Here is a 14,318-nt window from a genome sequence, read left to right on the forward strand (position 1 = left end):
AGAAGATCAAGTTTAGTTTGAGGGGTTCAGTGGACAACTTTTATAGGTGCTGGTCACCTTTCATCTCCTTTTTCAGGTCCCTCCCGCAGCTTCCTGCGGAGGACTTTGGTACTCCCCCCTCTTGAACATGTAATAGTCCCAAGCCACCCCCCCCCCCTCCCTTTAATTATTTATTTTACATTTATGTTTCACTGTTTTCATTTCTCTATTTTCCTTTCATATTATTTTATTTGCATATTGATTCACGATTATAAAGCTGTACTTTGTAATTGTTGTAATTTTTAATGTTTTTTTTTTCTCTTTCTTTGTATGTGTTGTAAGACCTGTAAAAAAAAGCAATAAAAAAAAACAAAAAAAAAAAAACTGGTCATTAGAAGTTGTTGGAAAGCCTTCCTCCTCTCACTCTCACCTTCCTCTCCATCACTGGTCGTCTGGTTGGACTCCCTGTCGTTCTCTGAGGACGCAGTCAGCATGAAAACGAACCCCATAAAGAGATCTGCACTCTCTGGAAGAGGGCCATGGGTCACCAGCAGGTCATTTGGGTCAGAAGGCAGCTCAGCACCACTCCCAGACGTATTACACATCGCCATTCGCAAGCCTAAACACGCGAATGACAAAGGAATGAGGAACATCCTACCTACCTTTCAGAACACTACAAACCCAGATCCCATATTCAGAGCTAGAAAGAAACAGCAGAGGATGCAGAATAAAAACAACCACCACCATGTGAGGAGACAGACACCAACTCCATCTGCCTCACCAAGTGCTCCCAAAAAGTAAACAAATCAGTAACGTACCAATGTCCACAAGAGAACGGGATCTGCAGCTCATTATAAGAAAAGGATCTTGATTCAGATTTTTTTAAGGTTTATCACAAATTTATAAAAATGTACAATACATGAGAAGTTTGTTAAAACAGAAAATTGTCTCAACAATCTTCCTCTCAGGCTTTCACAATGCTACTAACAGCGGGGTCGGGGGTCATTATGTTGCTTTAAAACAGAATAAAACATTTAAAAGCAATCAGTTCATACTTATTAAAAATGCAGGTATGTCATAAAACAGATAATATGCACGTAAAATCATAGCTATTCCAAAAAAAGCATAGCAGAAACTGTAAGACGTCCTTAAGGTCAGGCTGTTCTGCTGAAGATGTGCATCATTAATCTCTGTCCATACAGAGCATGGTGCCCGTACCCGCTCTGGCCCCGCCCCCTCTGCGCCCTCTCTTCGCAGGGGTCCTCTCGTCCTCTGTGGAGCTCGCAAGTTTCCTTTTCCCCGGCGTCCGTGGGCTGTTTGTGGCGCTGCGGGTTGGGGTTCCTGTCTCAGTCCCGTTCCCTCGTCGTCTCCGCTTTCCCTCCACCAAGTTATCTAAAGACGGAGCATGTTCTGTTAGCACACAATCTTCTGGGCTGCACAATATACTGTTTGTTGATCGGCATCACTATATCAGCCTTTACAATACTGATTTCGCAGAAGGCTGCAAGCGAGCCTTCAAACCAATCACAAAGATTTTATGTGCACTGTAATCATTCTGATCAATCACGTTTCCAGGTGAGTGTTCATCTGGGTGCTTTCAGATATCAAGGTGTTGATGTAATACAATATAATAAGTCAATGATTTTGGTCTAAACAAAGCAGGCCCATCTTTAATTATCACACTGACTTGCTTAGGAATTGCTGTAGGAAAATAAGTCACAATACAACTATTTACGTCCAGCCTTACATGTCATGATTTAAACATTTCTGCCAATGATTAGCTGTCACATAAATAACTGCCAGCAACAATTTAATCATCTTCTTTTCCTCACATTTTATGCAACAATTAAAGTACAAGCCTAGTTAGTTCCTAGCAATATTTACTTCGCTACAAGTGGGCTGGACCTGCATGAAACGATAGTGAGGCACAGAAAATGACACCCACCCAGACTCATGTGCAGACTCGGGCTAAGCGTACCGGTTTCTCAAGTGTGAAAAACTTTTAGCTACTTAGCAAAAAAACGAACACACAATCCTATAAACATGTTGTAGCAGTTAGTTAAAACTTCTCGTTTTCGATTCCACTGCTTCTCTGTGTGAAAGCACATTTTTATATTTTTACGTGCGTAAAACGCAAACGTTTCACAGTCTGCATGTGGTGATGAATAACCAAAGCCAGCTGAAATAACTGCTCATCTCAAATAACTGCGATCAGGTAATTAAGTGATGATTATGGCGAGTTTATATAGCCCTCCTTAGGGCTGTACGACACTGACATAAAATGAGACGTTCGAAATGCTGTCGGATATTAAGAGAACAATGAGAAATGAGAAATTAGTAGTAAAAGCGAGCCTGTGCCTGGAAATGAAGCAAGTACACACTTTCTTTTTGGATGTGTATCCAGAAACCTAACCAACCTCTCCTTTATGCAAATACAAAATTACAAAAGCACAATTTTCTACTGTGCAAAATATCAAGAAATGAAATACTAACAGCTCCTTACATCAGAACTGCAAGCACATTTTTGGGCACTAAAAGAGAAAAAGTCAGCATTACCTTAACAGCTTTTTCAGTAAGGGTTTCTAAAATAAATAAATATTTAATTGTTCTATATATAGGCATACAGGAACAAAAGCATATTTTTATTTATATGTTTATTTAGTAACTAAATGTGTTTGCTGTGGCTGAAGCCATTACTTTCTCACACACTTGAAACAACAGCGGTTTTTGTTTGATGCATGTTCACAAGGCTGTAGTTCAGGAAGGAGTAGATTTTAAGCTGTAAACTCAAAATCATGTGTGTTTTGTAATTAGCTTAATAGTTAAAGTTCGATGCCCGTATGGGAGAGCAGGGTTCAATCCCAGTGCCAATCCCAATGCAGAGAGCCATTTATTATATTAATGATTATATATATATATATATATATATATATATATATATATATATATATATATATATATATATATATATATATATATATATACACACACACACACACACACACACACACACACACACACACACACACATATACACATATACACATATACACACACACACACATATACATACATATACATATACATATACATATACACACACACACACACATACATACATACATACATACACATATCACACACACACACACACACACAGTGTTTTTTGTTTAATCAAATGGGCAAGTTAAACAACTCACCCTTTTAAAGAGAAAACGCAGGTCACTCACCAAGGCTGATATCAGAGGCCATGGTCTGGGGCGTGGATGGTTCGTATGGCCCAAGACCAAACTGCTCCCTCAGGCGGCTGCCTTGCTCCATGGTGAGGATCACAGCAGTCCTGCTGTACCACGTACTCTGGCCATCCTTCTCCACACAATACAGCAACTCTGAGCCTTGAAACTTGTGGCCCTTTACTAGACCTGCCACAGTAACACAGACACACAGACGATTGTCTTCCAAGGATGCGAGTGAATTATCTACTACGGTTATCAAATCTCCATCAGTATAATGTTGATTTTGCAGTTGAGAGCTAAACTTCGAGCTGGACCACCTTTTTCAAGCCTGTGGGTGACACCAATACATACAGACATATGACATAGTGTGAAAAACTCACAAAATATTACCATACGCCTCTGTTGGCCTACAATATAGCAATTATCAATCTTTTAGTATTGTTACAGCTGAATTGTCACCTTTAAATCACTTTACTACAATGCACTGCCATGTTTGTTCACCCAAATATTGATAAGCCAGTCTTTATAATAAGTGTCCTATCCATAGCTAAATGACTTCTGATTCAAAGCAGAGTTTCTGCAACAGATGCCAACTCTCTCTTTCTTCCCCCTCAAAAGACAGACCCCACAGCTCTTTACCTGTATTGAAGTACTCCTCCTCTGTCAGTGCTGTGACCTCCGTCTCCATGGGGATGGGGTCACACAGTAGGATGTCCTTGCCCTGCACCTCACATTCCTGGTTGTCGTCGAACAGCAGCCGGAAGCGGTTCTCGCCCAAGTCCCGAGTGATGGTCCCAGAGTAGAAGAAGGAGTTGGATGACCACTTGGCCATCACGCGCAGCCCCACGAAGCTGCTGGCCCCACCGCTGTTCTCTGAGGACGTTGTGTTGAGGGAGTCATAGCGGCTGGTGGCGCTGCGGGCCACTGGACTGCCCGGGACACGAGCATTCAAACGGGAGAAGTGTTCCTCCTCGGAAGAAGACACAGCCTGGACATGGGCACCACCTCTCTGCCCTGACCGTCCACCTCTGAGAGAAACCAGCAGATGGCATCAGCGAGAGAGATGGTGGTGTCAGATGGCACTATACTCTTAAAAGTCTGGGGACACCAAGCCTCTCGAAAATGTTTAGAGAAAAAAGGTGCAGATTCTTTATGACAGTTTCTTAAGCTCAGAGCTGGAGCTATGAGGCTAACAAGCATTAAAACTCATTCAAATGTTTTTGGTGAGCACATCCCCAAAATGTCTCAACCCACTCAAGCTGCAACCAGGTTATTGGTCAGGTTGTCAGTGTGGTCTAGGACAAAGTATGAACAAAAGTGCATTCGTGATTATCTCTACACCACATCCACATCTTAAACAGACCCTCTCTCACTCCACCCTATACTGCCAAAAGTATTTGCTGATCTGCCTTTGCACGCATATGAACTTGAGTGACACTGACACTGGATGAGAAGGCCTGGCTCGCAGTCTCCGCTCTAATTCATCCCAAAGGTGTTCTATCAGGTTGAGGTCAGGACTCTGTACAGGCCAGTCAAGTTCTTCCACACCAAACTCACTCATCCATGTTTTTTTGGACCTTGCTTTGTGCACTGGTGGGAACAAACCCTTCCCACAAAGTTGGGAACATGAAATTGTCCAAAATCTCTTGGTGCTGAAGCATTAAGAGTTCCTTTCACTGAAACTAAGGGGCCGAGCCCAACTCCTGAAAAACAACCCCACACCATAATCCCCCCTCCATCAAAACTTTACACTTGGCAAAACGCAGTCAGACAAGTACCGTCTCCTGGCAACTGCCAAATCCAGACTCGTCCATCGGACTGCCAGACGGAGAAGCGTGATTGGTCACTCCTGCTCTAGAGTCCAGTGGCGGCGCTTTACACCACTGCATTCCACGCTTTGCATTGCGCTTGGTGATGTAAGGCTTGGATGCAGCTGCTCAGCCATTGAAACCCATTCCATGAAGCTCTCTACGCTGTTCTTAAGCTAATCTGAACTTTGTTACAATACCACTGACAGTTGACTGTGGAATATTGTTGCACAGGTGGCATCTAATCACGGTACCACGCTGGAATTTACTGAGCTCCTGAGAGCGACCCATTCTTTCACTAATGTCTGTAGAACAGTCTGCAGGCCTAGGGGCTCGGCTTTATACACCCGTGGCCATGGAAGTGATTGGAACACCTGAATTCAGTGATTTGGATGAGTGAGTGAATACCTTTGGAAATATAGTGGATATATAATATGTGAAATCAATATTCTATTTCCAGTATACCGTTTCTGGATTTGAAAATGCAAATCAGATCATCAAGTCTGCATGGCAGCATTTAATTGGGTTGAGAGAAGTTTTGGGGACATGTTTACATAAAACATTTAGGTGACTACTGAGTTCTAATGATTGTTAGTAATGTTAGCCTCATAACTTCAGCCTTAAACTAAAGAAACAAAATTTGAAAACCAAACAGGCTGATTAACCACATCACGGATAAGGGAAAAATTGTGTACATTTAAGTTTTTACGTAAACTTTCCTTTAAGACATCAAAAATCAACCAGGTTTATTTTGAGGAAAACTACTGGCCTTGGCAATAACACCAAACTCCACCCATTTCATCCCCTTGTTATTTCAAAATTCATCATGTATGGGCATGAAGCAGTGTTGCAAAACATATTACATAAGAATAAAATATTTGTTCTATATTAAACAAATGCATTTTCACTGAATTAAGAAGCAACAGTGAGAAAATTAATTTTTCAAAAGAAGGCAAGGTGTCCCAAAACTTTTGACAAGAGTACACATTCTACTAAAAGAGAGTGGAGGGTGAAAGAAGGGTTAGTGAGAGTTTGTAATAGAGTGTACTACTACAATGTCTCTATGGTGCAGAAGAAAAAGATGTTAACAGAGGTGTGTGTGTGCAAGTACTCGGTTAATTGGGTGTTTGTGGTGACTGTGAGGACCCTGAAGGCAGAGCACCCTCACCTGGGACTGCGTGAGGGAGGCCGTCCACGCCGGGCGTGACCACGGGGGCTCAACGGGCCAGCAACCGGAGAGCCCCATGCTACCGTGAGCTCTGACCCCGCTGCCACACCGGCCCTCAGCTGCTGTCTACCCCCTCTCCTGGGGCTGAGGACACACAAACGGACAGAGAGCGGTCAGCAGACACGCCCTTAGCCAGCCAGTGTACAGCAGCAGCAGAGAGGAGGGGAGCCATGTTGGCTGTTCTTATGTGTCTATTATGTAAATCTGCAATGTGTGAGTAGAAGAGGAAAGTGCACAGACGGAGACACTGCCAGTTGCATGCATGCTCAGGGTAAGTATTTATGGGTGGAAGAATGCCCTGATGTGGACCGTTCATTTCAGGAATGCTATCATTGATTCTCTTTGACATTCAATAAAAGTATGCTCAGATTCTTGGTTTAAAAATGAAAAAAGAATTAAAACCTAAACTCTAGATTAAGCCGTGTTAACGCTGTCCACTTTCTGTATCTGCTGCTTTTTTTTTTTTTTTACATATGGAAACATACGTTAAATACACAAACACACAGAGAAGCTTATTTTCTAAACTTTCACGACTATTCAAAAATTCTCATCACTCATTCCTTATTGGTCCAATTTCAGTTTGACACCTTAATAATCCAGATTTAGTACTTTCTCTATAGTACTTTTGGAAGAGCTTAAGAAATGGATCAAGGCAAAACTTCAAGGAGAAGCCAACTAATTTGGGTAATTAAGGCACGTATTCAAATTTTAATAAACAGCATGAATAGGAAATACAGTGAATAATTAGTGTTAGTGAAAGGTCAGGCAGAATTCAGATAATTCCATATTTCCACGAGGACTCACCTGCCAGACTTTGCTCCACGGCTAGGAGGCATGACAAAGTCAGGCATCCTGCTGGGACCCAGTCCTGTACTGCTGGTCCCACTGGAGCTGTGGTGGGACAGGGCCTTGGATGAGAGCGAGCTGACATCTGCCAGATCTCCTGAGGTCATGGAGCTTCCTGTACGAGACGGGGAGATATCACTGTCCACAACACAACGGTCCACTACTGGCTCCTCAGACTCCTGGCAAAGAGAAGTTTATAAGAAGAGAGGAATAAAGAGAAGGGCAGCTCAATCTACTGTTTTGTTTCACTGCAATCGCAAAAGCCCAAGCAAGTGTTTACAATGCTGAAGTCAGACCAGGCTTCTGAAAAAATACATGAATCAAAGAATGTACGAGAGCTTCGGTTGGCATTTTGATGAATCCATGTTTTCATGTAATCCAATAAAATTTAATTATTTTGGTTAAAATAAAAACAGGCTAAAACAAGCAAGCATTTAAATAAATACTGTAAAGTGAAATATGTGGCAACATTAGAGCAACAGTAGCATTTCGTCCATACAATGCTAGAAACTCTCTCACACAGATCTTAACCATCAAAATGTTTCTTTACAAGTTCTGTTAACGCTCTCAAAGCTTAAATCAACTCTTAGGTTCCTCACCTCAACAACTTTTCGGTCCACCTCCTTGCCGTCTTCATAGTACACGTCAGTTATAATGCGGGTAACGGTTGTGCGGACTTCCTGAATGGTACGGACATGTCTGCGGTGAGAAGGCCCCAGTTGGGAGCGGGTCGGAGTGACTGACTCCCCCTTAAAAAAAAAAAAAAAAAATGAGCATGAGAGAAAACAGTAATGCTCTAGTCTGGGGGCAGGGGGTCTAACATTTCTATGGGCTTGTGCAACAAAAAGACAAGAACACACTCCTTATGATTTCAAAGAAGAACGGGTGGGGCTAAACTGCTGTAGGATGAAGAGATGGATATGTAAAAGAGCTGGTTTTTGTGACATCACAAAATTCATTAATTCAAAATAGGTTGTTTTTGCAACTTAGTTACTATATATATATATATATACACACACACTGCAGAGTGAACTAAGTTTTGGAACTTAATGTTTACATAAATAAAACTCTTATTTAAAAGTGAGGAAATTTTGATCGTCCATGGCAAAAACCCTTTGAAGACAAATGCACTAACACACAGTAAAAAGCCTTGCTGAACATTAAAATACACTGTTTTCTACATAGGCAATATTTTGAATGATCATCAAAATGATTTTGAAGACATCAAAATTAGTTGATTAATCAAGTAACAGTACATAGGTTGAATCAATTATATAGATTTAACCGTCAGCTGTAACGTATATAAAATTTAACAATACAATGCTTTCAGGAGGGGCGGAGGGGTCCTGATTTTAAATTCTCTTCTTGTTTCAGACATCTTGAATTGTGGGATGTGAATTAAACGTAATAATATTAAACTGAATAATTATTATTTTCTGCCATATCTTAAGGAAAAGAACAAACACAAATGCAAAGAGGACACATTAGTTATCACTCAGTGAATTCCCAATGCCTGATGCCTCACTTACCCTGCTTGACAATCCCTGTGGTCCAGAAGCATCAAAGCTGGTCTGCTGAGACACGGCTCTCCGTTGGAGCTTTTAAATAAATAAATAAATAAATACATAAATAAACAAACAAATAAATAAATAATTTCATTAATTCCTCCCTAATATGGTTTAAAAAGCCTTATTTTGCCTTGAAACATCTTACTTTGCTGAGAGAGCTTGATGTTGAGGCCAAGTCAAAGCTGGTTTGCTGAGACACAGCCTTCTGTCTCTTAGGCGTCCTGTACTGTGCCTGTCCAGAAGTGCTGGGGGCCTCCTGCTCATTACCTGCAGACTGCTGCACTTCAGCCAGAGGGGTGGCTAGAGGTTCCGAGTCCGCAGCTGTGCCGTTGAGCTGCAACGGCTGATGAGCAGCATCAGGGAGTCCATCTGCTGTACTGCTACGTGCTGCCTCCAGAGGGCGCTCAAGTGAAAGGCCAGAGCCGGCACTGCTAGGGAGACTGTGGACGGTCTGGCTCTGACATCTTTTGGATGTGGAGGGAAGATCAATCGACAAACGCCAGATGTAAATATATAAAAGCTCACATTTGAATTATTATATATTAAATATACTGAGAAAAAAAAACAAAAGGCAACCATTTGTTTTACTGCCAGTAAATCTCTTTGCAGGAGATTGATACATAAATATTAAAAATGAAAAATCCAGGATTTTTGCCTAGAAATGTCATATGTACCTACAGGTAAACAGTGGTCACATCAGACACTTAATGAAGAATTCCGTTTCATGACTGACCCTATTTTAGGGTCAAAAATAATAAAATAAAAAATAAAAATTAAAAAGGTTGTTTTGATCAGTATAGATTGTATCTATGTCTGCAACAAATACTCAATAAAATTCAGTAAATTGATAACTGTACAAGGGGGGTGGGCACAAAACAGACTGCAAAATATCAAATTTATCAAACGCTTACTCCCTTGTCCTTGTGACTACAATCGAAATGATAAAACCTGAAAAAGGAGAGGGTCTTGAAGAAAAGCCCGCTATCAACCTGAAATAAGCAGCATGGCTCCTCCACCCATTCCCTCCGTTGGCTCTGGCCCAGAATAGCCTCCTGATGAGCACCTTTGATGGCGGAAGTAGGGCATACTACTACTCTGCCCAAGTAAACGGGGCACTAGCAAACCCACTTAATGCGTTCCCAAAATACTCTGTACTGAGGGAGCTTTATTTATAGCCTCCACAAAAAAAAAAACTCCCAAGGTCAGGCACACTGGAGGAAAGCAGCATGTTCAGCCCCCCTTATTCACAGTGAAGTTGAGTGATTCTGTCCAGATACAGTACAACTCAACAGAGCTACTTCATCTCTTTATATAGATATATAGACTGATCAGGCATAACATCATGACCACCTCCTTGTTTCTACACTCTATGCCCATTTTATCAGCTCCACTTACTGTACAGCTGCACTTTGTAGTTCTACAGTTACAGACTGTAGTCCATCTGTTTCTCTGATACTTTGTTAGCCCCCTTTTACCCTGTTCTTCAGTGCTCAGGACCTCCATGGACCCTCACAAACCAGGTACAATTTGGGTGGTGGACCATTCTTAGCACTGCAGTGACACTGATGAAGCAGTGGTGTGTTAGTGTGTGTTGCGCTGGTCTGAGTGGATCAGACACAGCAGTGCTGCTGGAGTTTTTAAACACCTCAGTGTCACTGCTGAACTAAGAACAGTCCACCAACCAAAATATACAGTCAACAGCGTCTTGTGATCACTGATGAATGAGTTTCTGACTTTACATCTACAAGGTGGACTGACAAGGTAGGAGTGACTAATAGAGCGGACAGTGAGTGGACGCAGTGCCACTCAACACAACATCACATCAGTTTGACTGTAGTGCTGAGAATGATCCACCACCCAAATAGTACCTGCTCTGTGAGGGTCCATGGGGGTCCTAACCACTGAAGAACAGGGTAAAGGAGGGCTAACAAAGTATCAGAGAAACAGATGGACTAGTCATTATTATGCCTGATCGGTGTATACATTTCACATATCACATACATAAAGGCACAGGAACAAAAACTTTTATTCTAAAGTTGGCAAATAATCACACAATTAAATGTGGCCATTTTTGGTACAGAACACAATGCAAATGCTCCAGGTCTTCCGAGGAAAATTGTGTCATATGGGCCCTTTAATATTTAAAAAATTCTATCAAAGGTCTACAATGTCTGTTCATCATCTCCAATCATGCTGTAAGAAAGAGGTGCACTGAAAGTAGTATTTCTGTGGAAAAGGGAAGCACCTGATGGGCAGATCACTGGACTCCTTTTCCTCTTCTGCATGCAGCTGCCTGTGAACCTCTCGAACTCGGCTAAAGACGGACGAACTACAGAATAGATAAACAGTACAAAAAAAGCTTCAAATACACGTCTATGGCACTGTCTATATACTGACATTAGTTTCATATTTGCATCTACTCCCAGTGTTAATTCAATCTTCACAATCTATATGCAGTTAATAACCCCCACACCCCCCATTCTTTTCAGTCTGTTGATTTACATTTTAAATCTGAAAGACAATAATGCCACTGACTGTGCAGTAATGAGCTGGTCTTTATTTCAAGAATGTGCTAAAGCATTAAACGGCGATGAATCAGCGGCTGCGAGAACGGAGAAAAAGGACTCGGCCCACTCACACAAATGAGCTTTCTTGCATAGCAACCATTCCACGTTACCTGGTTACAGCCTTGGCAACAGTGGTAGCCTTGGAGACAGAGCCTTCCTCGTCTGATAATGGTGGTTCTGGAAAAGCATTACAAAAATCACACATAAAAATGGGGAAAGGTGCAAATCAGTCATTGTGGGTACAGTACTGGATAAAAATAATTGAACCGATATAAATGTAAAATAAAAACAATTTATTCTGAATAAAATAAAATCATTGGTATTTATTATCCTTACAGAAATTATGAGTGAATGTTGCTACATGAATGGAAGGAAAACACAGAGAGAGAGAGAGAGAGAGAGAGAGAGAGAGAGAGAGAGAGAGAGAGAGAGAGAGAGAGAGAGAGAGAGAGACAGAGAGAGACAGAGACAGACAGAGACAGAGACAGAGACAGAGACAGAGAGAGAGAGAGAGAGAGAGAGAGAGAGAGAGAGAGAGAGAGAGAGAGAGAGAGAGAGAGAGAGAGAGAGAGCACACTAAGGATGAAGCAGAGAGACAGAGAAAGAGTTGAAAATGAAGTAGGGGGTGGGGGGGGGGGGGGTGGAGGACAGTGAGAAAGAGCAAGAGCTAGAGCAAGTGGGGGCCACACCGAAAAGAACAAGCTTACTCTGTAGGCTGAAGCGGTCAGATCCCGAGCTCCCCTCCTCCACAGGGGTAATCACTTTCATCCTGAGACTCAGTTTCCCATCACCCCCCTCAGCGGCTGGCTCCTCTCCTTCTCTGCTGTCCTCCACAGAGATCTCGCTGGCCGCCATCGTCGTCTCCCTGGTAACGTCGCCCTCCGACGGCTCCCGGAATGAACTCATTTCTGCAAAATGCAAAAATAAAAACAAAAAAAAATTTTAAATAACATCAGCGTGGAATCTACAGCAAGGTTAGCGACAGTGGGAGTGTGTGTGTGTGTGTGTGTGCGCGCATGTGTATAAGCGTGATGGGTTTATTGCATGCCTTCTCCTCTGAATGGCTTTCTAACATTTGCAATCAGATATCAGAATGCTACACAACAACAAGCACGCCCACCGATAGGAGTGCTGTGGAGTGGCGTGTTTTTCAGCTGTCTAATGTGCGGGGGAGTCGTGCTCACTGCAGCCCCGATCAGCTCCCCCTCTCTGGGCAGCGTGAAGTGGAACGGAATATCTGCCGGGACAAAAAATAATTCAAAAAGAACACAATCCGTCAGGCTACCCGTTACATAACAAGCAGAGAGAATAGATCATTTATTTCGGCTGGTAATCCTACCTCCAGAGCTGTCGCTCAGGCTCTTGTTGGCTGCACTGTCAGCACTTGGGTTCTCTGACCCTCCAGCGGGGTTGGCATCAGTAGCCTTAGTGTTCTGCAGGCCAGATAATGTGGCCTGGTTTGAGCTGCCCGGCTGGGAGCTTGTAACCTTCCTGACAGGCTCTGATTTCTCCTTCGGAGAGCTTCTCACAGGTTGTGAAGCACTTTTAAACGGCTGTGACCTCATGGGCTTCTCTTTATTCTCTTGAGACACTCTCTGGCTCTCCTCCAACACCATAATGCTGAAGCTCTCCTCACCTTTGCTCGTTACTGGTTGGGAGAGGATTTCTCCTTCCTCCTCCATAGGCTCTGGAGATCCAACTTGGCTCTGGGTAAGTGCCAGACCAAGCCCAAAAGAACTTTCAGCCCTACTGGTACTTTGATTTCCACCTTCATCCATTTTCTCCTCTTCTTCATCATCATCAACCACATCTTCAGCATCTTTAGTACTGTCCAGCCTGTGGCTCTGAGACACAGGCTGGCTCAGCTTTTGTTCATCCTCAGTATTTCTAATACTGTTAAACGTGTGGCTCTGAGACACCGGCTGGCTGGAGTCTCCTTGTTCTCCTTCATTTGCAGCATCCTTCTGAGAAGATATGCCAGACTGGGACAGGGACTTTGACAGCACACTAACAGCAGAGGAGCTAGCAGGTCCTCCAGCTAGTGCTGCACTCTGTGAACAGATGCTGGCCATCAGATCGTTACTCAACGCACCTCTGTCCATCTGCTGGGATAGTGGGGAGTTCAGAACACGCTGAGCCTCCTGAGACTGCTGAGAGTGAGCCACGCTGTTGCTTACATTCATGTTCTGTCCATTCGCAGACTGCGAGAGCCGCTTTTGAGAGGAGGTACTTTCTTCATTCCTCCCACATGAGGCCTGTGTATCTTTTGGGTCAGGCTCCTGGGAGATCTGTTGCGAATTAACACTTTTACTAAGGTCAACGTCTGTACTGTTTTTGCTTGCCTTTTCATTACAACGTGCAGGACCAGAGTCACTCTTATCCACTCCTACCGTCGCCTCAGTTTCCTCTATCTGCGTGGCCTGACTGTCATCATCTACCTTAAACACTTGAGTCTTCTTTTCAAAAACACTATTTTCGCTGTTATCGAGCCCCAACTGGAGAGACGTGGCCACTTCGGAAGGCTCGCTGGCGGATGATTTTTTTGTTTCTGCTTCAAGTGATGTAGATGCTCTTTCTTTCTGTGGTTCTTTCCTCTTTGAAGTGTCTGGACCTTCGCTGCAGTCTGCAGATTCTAAGGAGGGAGTGGGGACAAATACATCCTAAAAAAAGAAGATAAAAAGTGTCAGTGGATGGAAATAAATACACAGCATCATTTATACAAAGCCCTTTGCGCTCTCACAATCAGTAATATTAGCACACATGTAATTCAACAATTAATCAAGTGATCACATACACTCAATTTTACTCTATATACTGTTCCATGCGTAAGTTTGAACACCCCTGGTAAAATTCTGTTTCGTGGATTTCCTAATCAAAAGTAAATCAACGCAACCTCTGCAGAAAACATTTTTTCTGCTAATTTTAGTGTACAGTTCCTATTTATTTACCAAGTTCAACATATTGGAGAGAAACAAAATAGAAAATGTGCCATAACGTCTGCACAGACACACAACAGTGTGTTCCAGAGGCATCCAAACTTTTGCAGACAGCAGTAACTTATTTTAATTGCGTATTCATGGCAGCCC

General features: G+C 42.7%; 1 protein-coding gene across 4 annotated transcripts in view; it reads right to left on the minus strand.

Annotated features, from left to right (window-relative positions):
- Positions 1 to 14,318, minus strand: part of tp53bp1 (tumor protein p53 binding protein, 1) — a 28,768-nt gene that overhangs the window by 2,495 nt on the left and 11,955 nt on the right. For 3 of the 4 annotated variants that reach the window (XM_017711621.2, XM_017711620.2, XM_017711623.2), the window contains 14 exons: positions 12,572 to 13,892; positions 12,353 to 12,469; positions 11,940 to 12,140; positions 11,343 to 11,409; positions 10,911 to 10,994; positions 8,811 to 9,129; positions 8,627 to 8,695; positions 7,697 to 7,846; positions 7,056 to 7,276; positions 6,192 to 6,335; positions 3,855 to 4,243; positions 3,210 to 3,401; positions 1,198 to 1,371; positions 410 to 598 (listed from right to left, as the gene is read on the minus strand). In XM_017711621.2, the coding sequence (XP_017567110.1) occupies positions 410 to 598; positions 1,198 to 1,371; positions 3,210 to 3,401; positions 3,855 to 4,243; positions 6,192 to 6,335; positions 7,056 to 7,276; positions 7,697 to 7,846; positions 8,627 to 8,695; positions 8,811 to 9,129; positions 10,911 to 10,994; positions 11,343 to 11,409; positions 11,940 to 12,140; positions 12,353 to 12,469; positions 12,572 to 13,892 (3,637 nt within the window). The remainder of the gene's footprint in view (positions 1 to 409; positions 599 to 1,197; positions 1,372 to 3,209; positions 3,402 to 3,854; positions 4,244 to 6,191; positions 6,336 to 7,055; positions 7,277 to 7,696; positions 7,847 to 8,626; positions 8,696 to 8,810; positions 9,130 to 10,910; positions 10,995 to 11,342; positions 11,410 to 11,939; positions 12,141 to 12,352; positions 12,470 to 12,571; positions 13,893 to 14,318) is intronic. The other variant, XM_017711622.2, reaches the window with a different exon arrangement.

Source organism: Pygocentrus nattereri, chromosome 25 (genome assembly GCF_015220715.1).
Source record: "Pygocentrus nattereri isolate fPygNat1 chromosome 25, fPygNat1.pri, whole genome shotgun sequence".
Classification (NCBI taxonomy): domain Eukaryota; kingdom Metazoa; phylum Chordata; class Actinopteri; order Characiformes; family Serrasalmidae; genus Pygocentrus; species Pygocentrus nattereri.